General features: G+C 45.0%; 1 protein-coding gene across 2 annotated transcripts; it reads right to left on the bottom strand.

Moving 5' to 3' along the window:
• Positions 1-3,688: 3,688 nt before the first annotated feature.
• Positions 3,689-9,372, bottom strand: dnajc4 (DnaJ (Hsp40) homolog, subfamily C, member 4). 2 transcript variants are annotated; one of them, XM_023282024.3, is made up of 8 exons: positions 9,304-9,372; positions 8,744-8,808; positions 7,654-7,778; positions 7,423-7,513; positions 6,830-7,011; positions 5,416-5,577; positions 4,849-4,935; positions 3,689-4,725 (listed from the first exon to the last, which is right to left on the bottom strand). In XM_023282024.3, exons 3-8 carry the CDS (start codon positions 7,743-7,745, stop codon positions 4,629-4,631), a joined length of 711 nt encoding a protein of 236 aa, XP_023137792.1. In that variant the 5' UTR covers positions 7,746-7,778; positions 8,744-8,808; positions 9,304-9,372; the 3' UTR covers positions 3,689-4,628. The 2 variants fall into 2 exon arrangements, with proteins under 2 accessions (XP_023137792.1, XP_023137791.1); XM_023282023.3 differs by having other exon boundaries at positions 9,280-9,361.
• Between the last annotated feature and the right edge of the window lie 6,918 nt (positions 9,373-16,290).

Raw genomic sequence — 16,290 nt, 5'->3', positions numbered from 1 at the left:
GCCAGTTAAGATGTAACCTTGACAAGTTGTAATACGGATTTCTCCTTATTTTCTGACAATGAGCAGATTAATCAACAAATAAAATAACTGATATTTGCAGCCTTTGTGAGCATATATATCTTTCTTTTGCTGAATAAACCTTTTTATCTTTTTAAAAAAATGTATTTGTGGTAGTGGAAACGGCCTTTGGTTAACACCTTATTTTGGGCAGTCAGTAATATCCCTATAACTTTCTTATTTAATGAATAGTTCCCTAGAATGGAGAGATTTCAACTAATTACAGTAAAAATACAGGGCTGAATTGACTTTGAAACACTTGATGTCAGTGAACTGTAAAAAGTCTTTCGGTTGGTACGAAGTATGCCAGCTGTAAAAATGAGAAATGTCTCTGCAGTCAAGCACAATAAAGGTTCAAATGATTAGTAAATATTTTCTTCAGTTCGAACTGAGCTGTTATTTACAGGAGACTACTCCAGGAAATCGGCAAGTCCACATGACAAATGAAACACTGTAATGTAATGATATTTATTCTGCCAAGGAACACGGTGGGGTTATGTGACAATAGACGTACGTTTGTCTGTGCACAAAATTGCTCAGAAACGGGCTAGCGGATTTAGATGAGATTTTCAGGGAAGGTCAGAAATGACACAAGGACCAAGTGATTAGATTCTGGCAGTGATGCGGCTTATAGTCTGGATCCATGGATTTGTTAAAGATTTCTGTATCATTGCCAGATAGCGGCATGACGTCACTGTAACTATGACAACAAGTGAACACTACGTCAGCTGCCTGCTGGTGATCATGTGATTGCAATCCTGCTACAAATCCACCGCTGTAGATTTATCGGCACTTATCCATCAGATATGATACAAGGAACAAGTGGTTAAATTGTGGGGATGTTTCCGAGTCCCATCAGTTCCCACCACCCACTACATATTTAGGTCACCAATTCGGTATCCGTACATAACATACACATGCATAACACACGCCTGTGCTCAGCGTAAGGTCATTTTGTTTGTGTGTACATCTACATCAAATGGCCATATTCTAGGTTTTGTTTTCTGTCACAATTTTTTTTCAAGATTTCATCCGTTGGAAATGATCCGAAAAAAAAAAAAAAATGATCCGACTGAGCAGCCTTGCGCTCTCTGAGTGCTTCTCTTGTTTTACCTATCATAGTAGGAAAACACAGGTGCTACTAGTAACAACAGCGATGGCTCTGTTGTGTTTAAATGTTCCTGTAAGGCTGTGTCCCATTTATCTCAGGTATCGGAGAAATGTCTTCACATCAGAAATGACCAGACTCTAGTGTAACGTCACAAACCCAAGACTGACATCTCAAGGAAAACCATTATTTAGGGTTAGACACTGTGAGTGATACCGGTTCATAGAAATGCCTCATGTTATGTGGTATTTTGTGTATCCAAACACTGTCACAACCTCCACTGATAGATGTTAGACAGATTCAAACAGGCAAAAACTAATAATTAGACAACAGTGCTAATAATCAGTTCATTACCACAGCTGTCACTATAGTTCATGCACTGAGCAGCCATCATGGATGTTCAGGTCTGGGTTGAGTTTTCCCAACTTTCCAAGTCAGAAATCCTGAATAACTGTGACTTCTATGTGGGAGACCAGGGCTCACGTCAATGTGGGATCAATATTCTCAGATTTTTGTTTTCACTTGTTATTTAGTCTCACTTTTTGGTTAGGTTTAGGAAAATATTATGATTTAGGTTAAAATATGACCTATTGGCAACATGTCTCCATTTTCTGAGTTACCATGGTGATTGGTTGGCTGAAAATAAGCGACACTAAAGTCACAAAATAAAAAACAAAGGCAAAATGGTTAGAAATGTATTTCTGATGCATCACAAAATAAAGTAATTCAGCAGAAAGTATGTGTCTCTAGAATTGTAACGGATAATGAAGTTTAGCTGTAGGGGGCGCTTCAGTTGAAATTTCTGCCTGGGGTCTCTGACTTCCCAGTTTAACTGCAACACACCATCAATGTAACTTGGAAGGTGGGAATTTGAACCTCAAAATAACAATTTTTAACAGTATGTTCAATGTACAAAGTGTGCAAAAAAACCCCATGTATCTGCCTCTGATTTGCTTTGATGCTTTTCTCCTAACAACAAATGCTCATTAACAGACGTAGTTCATTTAACTGAGGAGGCTGAGGACCAACTAGTTGCAAAAGGTAAACTGTCTAATGTGTAGACATTTAGACTATAAAGCTGGATTTATGTATTGTCTGTTGTGAAGGCTGCTGTTCTGGGTCAGGGTTGAGAAACGTTACCTGAGTCACCAAGTAGGAAATCTGACTTCTGGCAGCATTTTCTCTGATTGTTCCTCATCCGAACTCTAAGTTCCCGGTTGCCACTGAATGCAGCATCACTCCAGACCGTGTGACCCTGAAACCAAAGCACCTACATGGAATTCATCCATTGTTACATTTGTCATTCACATCTTTTTCATTCAAATATCTGCAGGCAAAAACGAGAAATTAAATGAGTAAACTTCTTGATGTGAGGAGGTGGGTTGTCATTTTGGAGCTGGGGAGATTTTCTAACGTCCTAACTATGGCCCTCTTGAGGAAAAATACTGTGCATGTATTATTTTAGCCACATTAATGGCCAACACTGAGCCAAACTGTGCAGGCTGAACTGTTTCACCTCAGATCATCTCAGACATTTTTTTGGGAGTGAATCAAGTCAAATAAGGTTGTAGAAGTCTGAGGGTCAGTTTGCTACTGAACAAGTCAATGATTTATCTATTATATAACCTTCTATTGTTTTCCAAAGAATTAATCAGAGGACAGGCATGCCAAGAGTATTATTTCAGGGCATAATTTGACACAGTTTTTCCTCAGCAGCGCATTAAACTACAGATAAAAGTCATTTAAAACTGTATTTATAGCCGGTTTTCCTGTGGAGCAGCAAACTTTCCTACAAGCCTTGTCTTACATCAGTAGGTGTGTGTGTGTGTGTGTGTGTGTGTGTGTGTGTGGAGGCACGCCGACACCAGAATCTCAGTCATTATGGTGTGTTTGGGTTATGACAGGGCACTCACACGCCACATGAGGGTGAGGGTGTCTGTGAGCTATGCGGGGACACAGTATGTTATCTCCTGCTGATGTCTCGGGGCAGGGGCCGCTGGTGACAAGAAGACAGAGAGGGAAAAGAGTAATTTCTTTTCTTACAACATGCTGCACATGGTCGCTGTGGGATTTTAGAAGTTCAGCTCCTTCTTTTGAAAAATAGAAACCAGGCATCTCTTTCACAAGGTCACAAGAAAACGGATGTTGCATACCCTTAACCAAAAAACTGAGAAAGCAAATCTAAAAACAAATGACTGTATGTGCTTAATACACTACAAATGTATGATTACCGCTTCACAGAAGTTCAAATTCCATTGCACAAATTCCGACCACTCACTTAATGGATAATAAAGTTCTGAATTCTGACACCAGCTCGATCAATAATTAGCTGATTACAGTGGTGACACTTCTGTGCTCATGAAAAGGCAACAGTACAGCTGGAGGTCTGTGCTTTTTGTTAACCATTAAGACCATTTCACTATGAGAAAATACCAGTAAAAATGCCAGTAAGCAAGGAATGCGTCTTAAAAACAGAACCAGAACATGTGTGGATGAGAGACAAAGCAAACAGGGAGTAAAGAATGCTGAGTAAAAGTTGACCCTTTAATCATTTCTCTCTCTGACGTCCCTCCAGGGAATAGATAAGGCAGTCAAAAATTGATAAACAAGAACAAACTCTAATATCTAGAGAGGCAAAATGGCAAATGTTGGTTGGCTCTGGAGGTTGAAATGACCATCGGTTAAGTACTTTTCTGTTTCGAATCTTTCCATTATGTTTATACATCTTTACAGTCTCAGTATTATTACAATAGTTTGACCATAAATAAATGACACAGTGGCTTTTCTTTTCTATTTATAACACTGATCCTTCAGAGTTGCTGTTTTAAACTAATGGATGATTGTATCATGAGGAGGTAGAGAGTCCAAATGTGGACACAGATCAGATCAGGTTTCATGTTATACTGCAGCCTCTTAAATCTCCCTTCAAACAGTCCGAGGCTCATTAAACCTTACAGAACATAATGGAGCATCAGTCGGTTCCTTTTACCAACAAGCTAACATTTTGGTGTTAACAAGAATCTGTCTCATCCACACTTGATCAACTGTCATCTCACATTAATTCACTGTTACCTGTGAGCCCTGCATGCTGAACAACATTAACACAGAAATGAGGCAGCAGACAATAAACATGCTCCTGTGAGTTCATTGGAGGCAGTTCCATAGTGTTCATGTGGCTCCTGTTGACAATCAGCAGCTGGATCCTTTTGACATTATTTCAAACACTGCACCAACTATAAATAGTTCAGACCAGTCCAGTGATTTTTATCTCAGTGTGGTGATGCACAAACACCTGCATGACCAGATGAAACCCTCCTACATCACACCCCGAAGACAAATTTGGGTGCAGAAACATTTTTAAAATGTCAGAAAAGCTTTATAATCCTAAAACTAATACCACATCGAGTCCCCCGCCTGCTGGCAGTTCAAACTCCATCATCGCAGAGTGCAGCTGGAGACTCTCCTACTTGTCCTCTCCATCGTTGCGAAGTTTGTATTTCTCCAGAAAGTCGGCGTGTTTCTGCCGCAGGATTTCTGTCTGCTTCTTAAAACCGTTGACCCTGGAAAACCACACGAGGTGCAGTCAGACTCAACTCTATAGTCAAGCATCTCAAAACAAAAAAAAAGTCTGCCTTTACAGAGAACAAAGACGCAAATTACTCTGAAGGAGCTCCTGCACTCACCTGGCTCTCTCTTTGGCTTCATTGTAAATTTCTGTGATGACTCTGTCTTTCTCATCCATGAAGTTAGTGTGAACTTCCTCCAGTTTCCTTAAAGATTTAGAGAAACACTTGAATTAAGACACCGTTCAGAGAATAACTTTGCTTAACCTAAAAACTCTGTGGTCAGCAGGCGCTCTGTATGCTCTGCTGTATTTATGAGTTTGGACAGCTGTTAAAACAGCACCTCGGGTCGCAAAGACGTGAATCTCAACAAACACAAGTGGCACCGAGTCAGTGCGTGAAAACAAACAGAAGGCCACGAGGTGAGGTTGTGCCAAAACACATGGCACAGAGATGTGTCCACAAAATACCTCACTCATCTGGATGTGAGTGAGCAGCAAAGAAAACTCACAACGATGTGGATGAACTGCAGGACAGGATGTCAACAGAGTATAAAATAATCCAACTCAGGAGCAAGTTTAACAAATACAGACTTCTTTGTGAAGCGATCAGTGAATGATTCTGTTTAATGGTATTCTGTCCAACATTACAGAGGACTGAACACTCAGTAAGTGTAGGTTTCTTTACTTGAAGAAGACTGCGTGGGCTCCGATGCTGATCATCATAGCGAGAACACAGTAGGCCACCAGGCGGAAGTTCCTGGCCTTCCTCTTCTGCAGCTCCTCTGCTGTCGTCTCCTTAGACTGGCGAAACTGTTCCCAGTAATGAATGTGGTCCTGAGTGTCCGAACTGATGGAAGAGAAGACAAGGACTGATCATGATTGGCGACATGAAGAACAGTGATGGGTCACATGATAGAACTAAACTGAACAAAGTCTGAGGGAATCAGAGTGGTTTTAGTAGTAAATTTTCATCAAAGTGTGAAAGACAATAAAGTCATCTGTAACTCTGAGTCTCACAGATTTTCAGTTTTTTTCTCAACAATAAGGAAAAGTTGCTGAGATATTTTTGTGTTAGAATAATTAGATACAAAAAAATATAAAGTGCTGAAGAATGGTTAATACACATTTTCCGAAAGCTGATATTTTGACTTGTCACAGTTGGGAAAACACAGGATTTTTTAATAACAGCTGCATCCACACTGACTTCTGCTATGTTTACTGTTGAGCTTTTCGAATTGCTGTTGAATGCGTTTTAGTTTAAAAACTCTACGATTGTTTTTTTGTCTGGATGGGCAGAAACAAAACTTTTCATAAACGATGCGGCAGACACCCATGTTCACTTTCTGATTGGTCTAAACTGTCACTGCGTTTTGGTTCAGGGTTTTTCACGCTCTGTCATTGGCCTTGACCACTAGTGGTCAATTTAACAAGGATAACGAATTCCAGGTGTTGCTAATCCTGCTGTCATTGCTAGCAAAATCTGTGGTCTTACTTGTAGTCGCTGTTGTTCTTCGTTGGTAGTATTTTGTGCACAGAAGCAACCAGCTCCCTGCTACATGTTTACACCAACACCCGCATGTCCAGTGGTCATGTAATGTGCTTGTTCAGGTGTGTTATTATGTACACAGATTACTTCTGAACCACAGCTGAAACGCTGGTCTAGATGGAGATCGCTTTCGATTTTAAAATGCTCTTATAAAATGAAGACTGCATTGGTGTGGATTTAGACCTGGAGGAGGTCCTGTGCTTGGGTTTACTGGTTCATTACCATGGCTTACTGGGACACTTAATGGAAATGAGGCGTGCAGAAACAACCTCAAATGCATAGTCGCTAGATTTGTGTGCAAAGCTCAGCCAGAAACATCAAGCTATTCAGCAACTTTACTAAGGATTATTTAAAGATAGAAATTTAAATTTGTGATTAATAAATTGCAGAGATATTTTTTCTTATTTAGGAGCAAAAGCAGATTAAATTTTAATCTTTACTGCAGCACATGACAGGTCCAGTAAGATTTACAGCAGGGAAAACCTTAATTATATTATCCAACAGTGGTAAAGTGGAAAGTCAGGTTACAGGCTAACAGACTGTGAATCCTCACCTGGCTCTGTAGCTGGTGTAGCTGGAGGTAGATCTGAAGGCCTGGCTCCCACTGTAGGGCGGCTGGATTTTGAAGTCGTACTCCTTCCTGCTCAGCTCTTTGCTCAGCACTCGATAGGCCTCATTCAGCTCCACAAACTGGCTGTGCAGCGCCGGATTGGAGGGGTCGCTGTCTGGATGCAGCTGCACGATGAATGGAACAGAATCACTAATGTGTCTGCTGATCCAAACAGCCAATGAAGGGACAGATATTGTGCTACAGTTGTGTGACTATCTGGACGTGTGTACTTCCATTAACACACAAAAACATTCTTATGTTCTATGTCAAACAAATGCACATATATGTATGGTTTACACTTGCAATCAAGCTCTTTTCTCTACAGTGTGAGATGTGTGAGCCCTCAATTAATTCAGGACCACAAGTTAAATACACACGTCCATCCTTATTTACACTGGGAGCCACAGCATGAAAACAAACAGTCAGCAAGTCCACTGTGGGAACAGTTAGTGAGAACAAACTAGGTTACGGAACGCCGCCCTCATGTGGACGGACATTTTCTTAAAATGCAAAGCTTGTCAAAACGAGGATGATACCTTTTTAGATTTGTCAAAAAATGCATTTTTAATTTCCTCCAACGATGCATCAGACTTGACTCCCAGAAGCTCATAGTAATTCACAGCTTTTCTGTGGTGAGAAAGCAAAGAACAGAAAACCAAGCATTCATTCAGACCTGTATGAATACAGAATACATAAACACAATCACTGAGTGATTTCCAGTCATTCAGAGTTCAACACAAATACACATACATATATACAGCATATACCTGTGAGCATAACTCTGGGAGAGCAGCCGAAGTCCACTCCTGCAGCACCAAATACAACTCTGACAAAGACGCAGCTGAGCCTCCAACTGCATGATGGAAAATATCTGAGGTTCTACACAGAGGGCCTGTTACGAGAGGACAGATGTTAACATCAGCAGTGATTCAAAGACAGATCATTACAGAAGAAGAAAATATTAACTACTGAATTATAAAGTTGCAAACATAAATCAGTCAATAGTCCATTATTAATTACTCTGCAACCATTTTGATAGTCGATCAGTTTTTTATTCAATTTGAATCCTTTCATAGGAAGAAAAATTCCCTGATTCCAGCTTCTTAAATTTGATGATTTTCTGTTGTTTTTATTCATCTGCTACAGTAAACTACATATGTTTGGATTGTGGACAAATCAAAACATTTGAAGATATAATTTTTCTATATGTTCTGACATATTATAGAAAACTAATTGAATACTGGAAAAAAAAAATCAACAGAACAGGTGAAAATGGTCATCAGTTGCAGCCCTACTAAGTGGTCAGACTCCAGACACAACCTTCTTTTGTTGTACACTGAGCATACAAACATTACCAATCTACTTCTGTTGGAAGGACACAATCCAGTGTTTTATTTCCTAAAGTCAAAATATATTGAGAGGCGCTCTTAGGGACCAAACCAACACTGCAGGCTATGCTAGCCTCTGTTATTTCTATACTCATTTTTTAGATTTATCAGTCAACTTCACCCTAATTGTCAGAGATCATCTAGGAGTTAATTTAATTACTTGGTAAAGAAGTTGATTGTCCCTTTTGTCATACTGTGGCACAGTAATATAATTCTGGAGGGCAGGAACAAATCCAGAACATCGAAACGTTTAAAACTATTAAAAGATTAGGTTTTGCATAGCCTTTAGGATACACTACAACCTGTTTCACATGTCACTGAAAGTTCCCGACCCTGTATAGTTATAATACATATGTTACCTATGACATTCCAGCCGTTTAACGTGAAAAAACCCCAACTAAATATAGTTTAGACTAAAACGATACAACCCAAAACATGTTTGCAGACAGACAGTTATGTATGTTTTTACCTTTCAGTGTGCTTCCATTGAAAATGTTGGTGTCAGCAGCTGACCCTTCATCTGTCCACGTGTGACTGAGGACCACAACAAAGGATGAGTCAGTGAAATATTTGAGAGGGACAAAACAACCAGCTGAACCAGGAGCTCTCATGTGATCTGCTAAATCATAAAACACAACCTGCTATCTATCCACTGTGACAGCATGCAGCTTTGTAACCAGGGGGTGGGTCGATCCATTGTAATCTAAAATAGTTTGATGTACTTTAAAATGAAACGTGTCGCTACAGCTGCTGGGTTTGCACACGAATCATTACATAAAACAATCACACGTGTTCAGTAAAAAGCGGACAGAACTCATGAATTTCCAGCAGGAACACTTTGTTCTGCTGCCTGAGAAGCTAATGCTAACAGGGTTAGTAGTTTAACAGCTTTAACAGCTAATGTTAGCCTGTTGAAACTGGTGTAGTTTAGCTAGTGGTGTTATTCTACAGATTTAAAAAATAAACATGAGACAATACTTAATAGGAACAAGTATAAAACCAGACCTTATTGTTAGAAAGGTGACATACCGGAGAGACTCAGTGTCGTAACACACAGTAGCAGCACAGCGCGTCAAGCTAGCAGGAGCTAAACCGGAACAAAAGACAACTTACCTTCAAAATAAAGCAACCGTTATGTCATCACATCTCGTATAAACTATATGTAAAGATGAAACCAACCAGAGGGGTTGTTCAGATACGTTTTTTTACATTTCAAACTCATAATTTTAAAGTAAAATTAACATAAACGTAAAACCATCACATTTTTTTTTCTTATATTCAGCCAATATCCCACATTATTACCACAGCGAGAGCTCTTCTCACCCTGTATGACTGGGAATTACTTTTATTCATGATGATATGCAGCTATAGTCATATGTAAAGGAGCACATTGTGTCTCAAAAGTATTATTTAATGGTAATTTGGGTGGTCGACCCTTGAAATAGTCCAGGAGAAGAAAATGGAAGTCCTGGCAAGGAGAAAAAATTAAACCGTAAACCTTTATGACAAATGTCCAGAGAACCATTATAGCTTATCTAACTAGAAAAACGTATAATAAAATAAATTGTGTGCGTTGTTACTCGTCCACCTATTGTCGCTTATTAGTTAGTTTCCCGATAACTAAATATGACACCTCTCTGATCGTAAACATCCACACACACGTTCATCTCACTGCATGACAGGAAATTAATTTTACTTCAGTGAATTGATTAAACTTATCCCAGTGTTTTTGATTAATGGCATCATATATATATATATATATATATATATATATATATATATATATATATATATATATATATATATATATATATATATATATATACATATACATATACACTTAGTAAATATATATTGGGCTGCAATTCATGATTTGCATGGCAGATAATAGATCCAAGGCTTAAAAAAACAAAAACAACAACAACAACAAATACATTGGTCTTATTTTGAAAGAGACAAACAAATGTGATCTGGGACAATTCGTAAGACAGTCGGGGTTATAATCTTGGATGCCAAGGCCTAAAAAAGCTCTTGGTTAAGAAATTAATAAATACAGAAAGCTTAAGCTTAACCACTGTGGCTATTGACAGTGCAGGCATAACAATACTTGATTACAATGTAATTATGTCTTTAAACTTTTTTTTTTTTTGGACGAGTGAAAATAATCGTAAATTTCTCCACTGTCATTTTTGTGGATAAACACGAACGTTGCTGTATTTGGAAAAGTATTACTTATTAGCAGGGGTGAAAGTAGATTTTTTTTTTTGCTGGTACTATAGAGAAATTGAAAAATCATGATATATATTGTAGCGTCCGGCTGGACGGAAGAAGGAGGCAGGAGACGTTGTCAACGTTCCGACGCTTTAATAGCCCACCGAACACAGAACACGGTTACTGTCGGCCGTAACCACGCCAAAACAAAAAGAACAAAAAAACCGACAACCACAGGCTAGGCTCGTTCCTAAATCTCAGCTTCATGCGCGCTCACGAACACACGCTCCCAGGCACACGCTCGCTTACCTCGGTCACACGCTCGCTCCGCCCTCCACCTGTCACATTCACATCCATGCACACACACACACAGTAACAGCCTACTGAACATCCTGCCTAACAGTGATGAAACATAACTGCAGGGTTGCTACACTGCCCCCCCCTCACCGAGCCCCTCGCCCCGAGGGGTCACATAAAAAGTCCCTGAGGTGGCCCGGAGGCCTTCTCTGTCTCTGCCGTCGCCTTGACGTGAACACCAGCGGGGGCGTTTGCGGAACAGTCTGTTGCTGAGCAGGGGGTGGGGGTGGGAAAGGGGGTGAACGTGGGGGGCTGGCAGGGGAAACAGTCCATGAGTCTGGGGGCGTGGCTGCCCTGTTTCTCCGGGGTGGTGTTCGGTGTTCACGGCGCTGATGTGGGCGGGCGTTGCCCCTGTATGGGGCCAACCTGTCTCTGTGGAGGACCACACGTCTCGCTCTGGGGGGCAGCTGGACCCTGTACACCACCTCACCCAGCTTTTCCACTACCTCACAAGGCCCCACCCAGTGACAGTCCAGTTTTGGGCACCGTCCTTTCTTTCTTTTGGGGCTATACACCCACACCAGATCCCCAGCCTTGAAGTCCCTGCCCTTAGCTCTCGTGTCGTAGTTGCGTTTCTGTCTCACCCCCGCTTTCTGTAGCTGGTTGCGGGCAAAAGCGTGAGCTGACTCCATCCTGTCCTGGAGCCTGCGAGCATATTCCGGCCCTGGTGGTACCGCTGGGGCATCTGGGGGTTTGCCAAAGGCCATTTCTGCAGGCGTCCGCAGTTCTCGTCCCAGCATGAGAAGGGCAGGTGTACACGAGGTGGAATCCTGTACAGCTGACCGGTAGGCCATCAGGACGAGGGGGAGGTGCACGTCCCAGTCACGCTGATGTTCTGCAGTGAGGATGGCGAGTTGCTTTCCCAGGGTTCTGTTGAACCGCTCAACGAGACCATCGCTCTGGGGGTGCAAAGGTGTGGTTCGGGTCTTTCGCATACCCAGCCGCTCACACATCGCTGCAAACACCCCCGACTCAAAGTTCCTCCCCTGGTCGCTATGGATGGTCTCGGCGGCCCCAAACCTGGCAAACATGCCTTCCACCAGAGCATCTGCAACAGTTTCTGCTTCCTGGTCAGGTATGGCGTATGCCTCCGGCCATTTTGTGAAATAGTCCATAGCAGCGAGGACATAACGGTTCTTTTTGTCAGTGAGGGGAAACGGGCCCATTATGTCCACTGCCACTCTTTCCATCGGGGCCCCCACTGCTGTCTGTTGCAGCTGGGCGCGGGATTGATCCAGGGGACCCTTGTGCGCAGCACACAGATCACAGCGCCGGCAAAAGTCCTCCACGTCTCTCCTGAGCTGGCCCCAGTAGAAACTCTGCCGGAGACGCCGCAGGGTTTTCGAGACCCCAAAATGACCTGCTCCAGCGGTCCCATGAGAGGTTTTTAACACTGCTTCCCTCAGTGCTCTGGGAACCACCACTTGCCACCTCCCCTCCCCTGTAGCTGGTTCTTTCCAGGCTCTCTGGAGCACTCCATCCTTCACCCGCAGCGCCTCAAAGTTTGCACACAGTCCTTTAGTGGCAGGAGAGTACCTGGTAACTTCCTCCCACTGGGGCTTCTGTCCTGACTCCACCCACTGCAGCACCGGTTGCAGGTCAGAGTCCTGTTCCTGCTGCGCCCTCCATTCAGGTGTGTCAACAACCTGTGTTTCTCTACAGGTCGGCTCCTCCCCATCACGCCTGAGGCCTCGCTGCTCCTCCACCTGGAGCTCCTCCTCCCGGGCCTCCCGCCGTTCACAATACCGGCAGCCGTCAGTGGCGCAGGGGCGGCGGGACATGGCGTCGGCATTAGCATGGCGAGTTCCAGCTCTGTACTCCACAGTGAAGGTGTACGGTGCTAGTTCTTCTAGCCAGCGTGCAATCTGTCCTTCCGGCTCTTTGAAGGACATCAACCACTGGAGAGCTGAGTGGTCTGTCCTGACAGTGAATGGTAAGCCACAGAGGTAGTATCTGAAGTGACTCACTGCTCTCACAATCGCCAACAGCTCCCTGCGTGTCACACAGTAGCGTCGTTCAGCTTTATTGAAGGTTTTGCTGAAGTATGACACCACTTTCTCCCCCTCCGGTCCCTTCTGGCTCAGCACCGCTCCCATTCCCACGTCGCTGGCGTCGGTGTCCAGAATGAACGGCAAATCGGAGACTGGGGGGGTGAGAACAGGGGACTCCGTCAAGGCCTTCTTCAAAGAGCTGAAGGCCTGCTCACACTCTGCTGTCCAAACGAAATCAGTGTCCTTCTGTTGCAGGCGAAAGAGGGGTGCAGCTATACAAGAGAAGCCACGCACAAACCGCCTATAGTAGGACGCCAGCCCAATGAAGCTCTTGAGCTCTCGCAGGTTGGTGGGGGCTGGCCAGTCTTTCACTACACACACTTTTTCCTCCAGCGTGCTGATGCCCTCTCCTCCAATCCTGTGCCCCAGAAACTCCAACTCCCTCTTCATGAAGCAGCACTTGTCAGGGTGAAGCTTCAGTCCTGCCGCTGCTATCCTCTGCAGAACCCGCCGCAAAGCTTCCAACGCCACTCTGAAGGCACTACCATGGACCAAGATGTCATCCAGGTAGACCAGACACTCCTGTCTGGGGATGTCAGCCAACACCTTTTCCATCAGCCGTTCAAATGTGGCGGGAGCGTTGCACAGGCCAAAACAGAGGACCCGAAACTGCCACAATCCTCTTCCAGTGCAAAAAGCAGTCTTTGGCCTGGCTGAGGGGCTGAGGGGTACCTGCCAGTATCCACTGCGCAGGTCCAGTGAAGAAAACCAGGACGAGCCAGACACCAAGTCCAGCGACTCGTCAATGCGGGGTAGTGGATATGAGTCTTTGGTGGTCACACTGTTCAGTGGCCTGTAGTCGACACAAAACCGCATCTTCGGACTCTTCTTCTTGTTGACCATCACAACCCCCGAGGCCCAGGGGCTGTCAGATGGCTCAATGATGCCAGCCTTCAGCATCTCCTCGATCGCGTCGTCAGCTGCTGCTTGGTGAGCCATGGGGAGACGCCGAGGGCGTGTCTTGATGGGTTGTGCATCACCGGTGTTAATTTCGTGCTGCACCAGGTGTGTCAGGCCCACTTCCTCCTCTGTCAGTGCAAAAATGTCCTTAAACTCAAACAGCACCTGCCACAGCTCCTCTTGCTGTTCAGGTTCCAAGTTGTCACAGCTGCGCTTCCATATCTCTCTCACTGCAGCCAGTCTGTCTGTGGTGGAGGGCGGCACAACGGCTGCAGTAGGGAAGGAGGGGGGCGCAGGAGTGGAAGGAGAAGCTTGGGGTGTGGGGTCTGGCCCATAGTGGATCTCGGCTGCTCTTGCAGCTCCCAGTTGTAGTCTCAGAGTCTGTGTGGGGTGTACAAGTTTCACTGTTGGGCCCTCTGGGAAAGCCAGCGTATTCCACCCCAAGTCTAGCACACAGCGGGCGGCCCTCAGGAAATCAAGTCCTATAATGCAGGGGTCTTGGACTGCTGCAACCCACACCTTAAAGTCCATTACAAGCCCTCCAACCTGCATAGCCACCGTTCCTCTTCCCAGCATAGGGGTGAGTTCGCCCGTCACTGTCCGCAGTTTCACCTTCGTAGGTTCCAGCAGTGTCCCCGCTGGGATCACATCTGGTCTCATCAGTGTCACAGTGGAACCCGTATCAACTAGGGCTACACACTGGGTCTGTGGCAGGGTAACGGGGACATGGCAAAAGTCGCCCGAATGTGTCCAGCCCACCACTCTCGCAGACTCTGTGGTGTCATCTGCTTCTGGGGGGAGTGGAGCAAGGCTCCCCCGTCTGTGCCGCTGTGCTCCGGCAGCTGGATACGGAGTGGGGTGGGGCACAGGGGCAAGGGTCTGCGTCGCCCCCTCTATGCAGACCCCTTGCCGTTTCCCTGGGCACCAGCCTGTTTAGGGCACTGTACGCTGATGTGGCCAGCCTGACCACAAACCCAGCACACTGGAGGACTGCGACGAGGACGGGTGTTGTTGCGTGGTGGTTGCAGCGACGCAGCCCGGACTAGTTCGGTCAACTCAGCAGCCCAAGCCGGCTTCTCTAGGCCGGGATCTACCTCAACTGCAGTTCTCACAGCGGGTCTGCCGTCGATGTTGTCGCCCTCTGCAGGACCTCCAATAATCTCCCTCTCCAGCGCAAGCTCCAGTGCCTCCTGCAGGGTGCGGGGATGCGCCAGTTGTGTCTGAATGCGCAGCTCTCTGGGTGTTATGGCACGGATGAACTGGTCCCGGGCCAGCTCACTCTGCACATCGGTGGGCATGTGGGCATACGCTTTCCTTGTCAGGGTCTCTATGTCGTTAGCCAGTAAACGAAGTGGCTCACCTGGCTGTCTCTGTCGGTTAGACAGCTCTGAGCGCAGGACCCCAGGCTGATTACACTGTCCAAAACGGCGTTGAAGAGCCCCAACCAAAGCCCCATAGTCACCTCTGTCACCTGGGCTAAGCAGCAGCAGGCATGAGAGCGCATCCTCTGTGAGGCAAAGGGCTAACTGGAGTGCTTTGTCTGTCTCTGACCAGCCCGCAGCACGTGCTAACAGTTCAAATTGTGCATGGAAGGCATCCCAGTCTGCCTTACCAGTGTATTTCGGCGTCTTCACTTGGAGCTGGCAACCACGGGCGCCGCCATCTTTGTTCACGTTCGGCGTAGCGTCACAAGCGGGCGATGCTCCCACACCACTGCACTTCTCCCTGCTGGACGGGCCGAACCCAGCGTCAGCAGCCAGCTCCCTAGCCGCATGTCTCAGGCGGGCCATGTGCTCCGCCGAGTGTCCAAATTCAGTGTCACTCCGCCACATACCGTCATAAGCATTGTCCAACATCTCCTCTTTGAATTTCGGCCGAGCGTCGGTCTTTTCTCGCCGCGAAGCCATTCCGTCTGCAGGCGGGCTAGCGGCGGCCAGCGGCGCGGAAGCCTCGTTGTTTTACTTCTGACACCAGTGTAGCGTCCGGCTGGACGGAAGAAGGAGGCAGGAGACGTTGTCAACGTTCCGACGCTTTAATAGCCCACCGAACACAGAACACGGTTACTGTCGGCCGTAACCACGCCAAAACAAAAAGAACAAAAAAACCGACAACCACAGGCTAGGCTCGTTCCTAAATCTCAGCTTCATGCGCGCTCACGAACACACGCTCCCAGGCACACGCTCGCTTACCTCGGTCACACGCTCGCTCCGCCCTCCACCTGTCACATTCACATCCATGCACACACACACACAGTAACAGCCTACTGAACATCCTGCCTAACAGTGATGAAACATAACTGCAGGGTTGCTACAATATATATATATATATATATATATATATATATATATATATATATATATATATATATATATATATATATATATATATTATAATTTTAATTTTAATTCATCAAATACATTTATTGATTTAAAAAGTCTAGTCAGTTATGTAAACAGGCTTTTATTTGTAGTGCAACAATGCAACAATGTAAACGTGT

The sequence above is a fragment of the Amphiprion ocellaris genome, chromosome 13 (assembly GCF_022539595.1).
Source record: "Amphiprion ocellaris isolate individual 3 ecotype Okinawa chromosome 13, ASM2253959v1, whole genome shotgun sequence".
In the NCBI taxonomy this organism is placed as follows: domain Eukaryota; kingdom Metazoa; phylum Chordata; class Actinopteri; family Pomacentridae; genus Amphiprion; species Amphiprion ocellaris.
The sequence above is the reverse complement of the archived record's forward strand: the minus strand, read 5'-3'. Positions and strand labels throughout refer to the sequence as shown.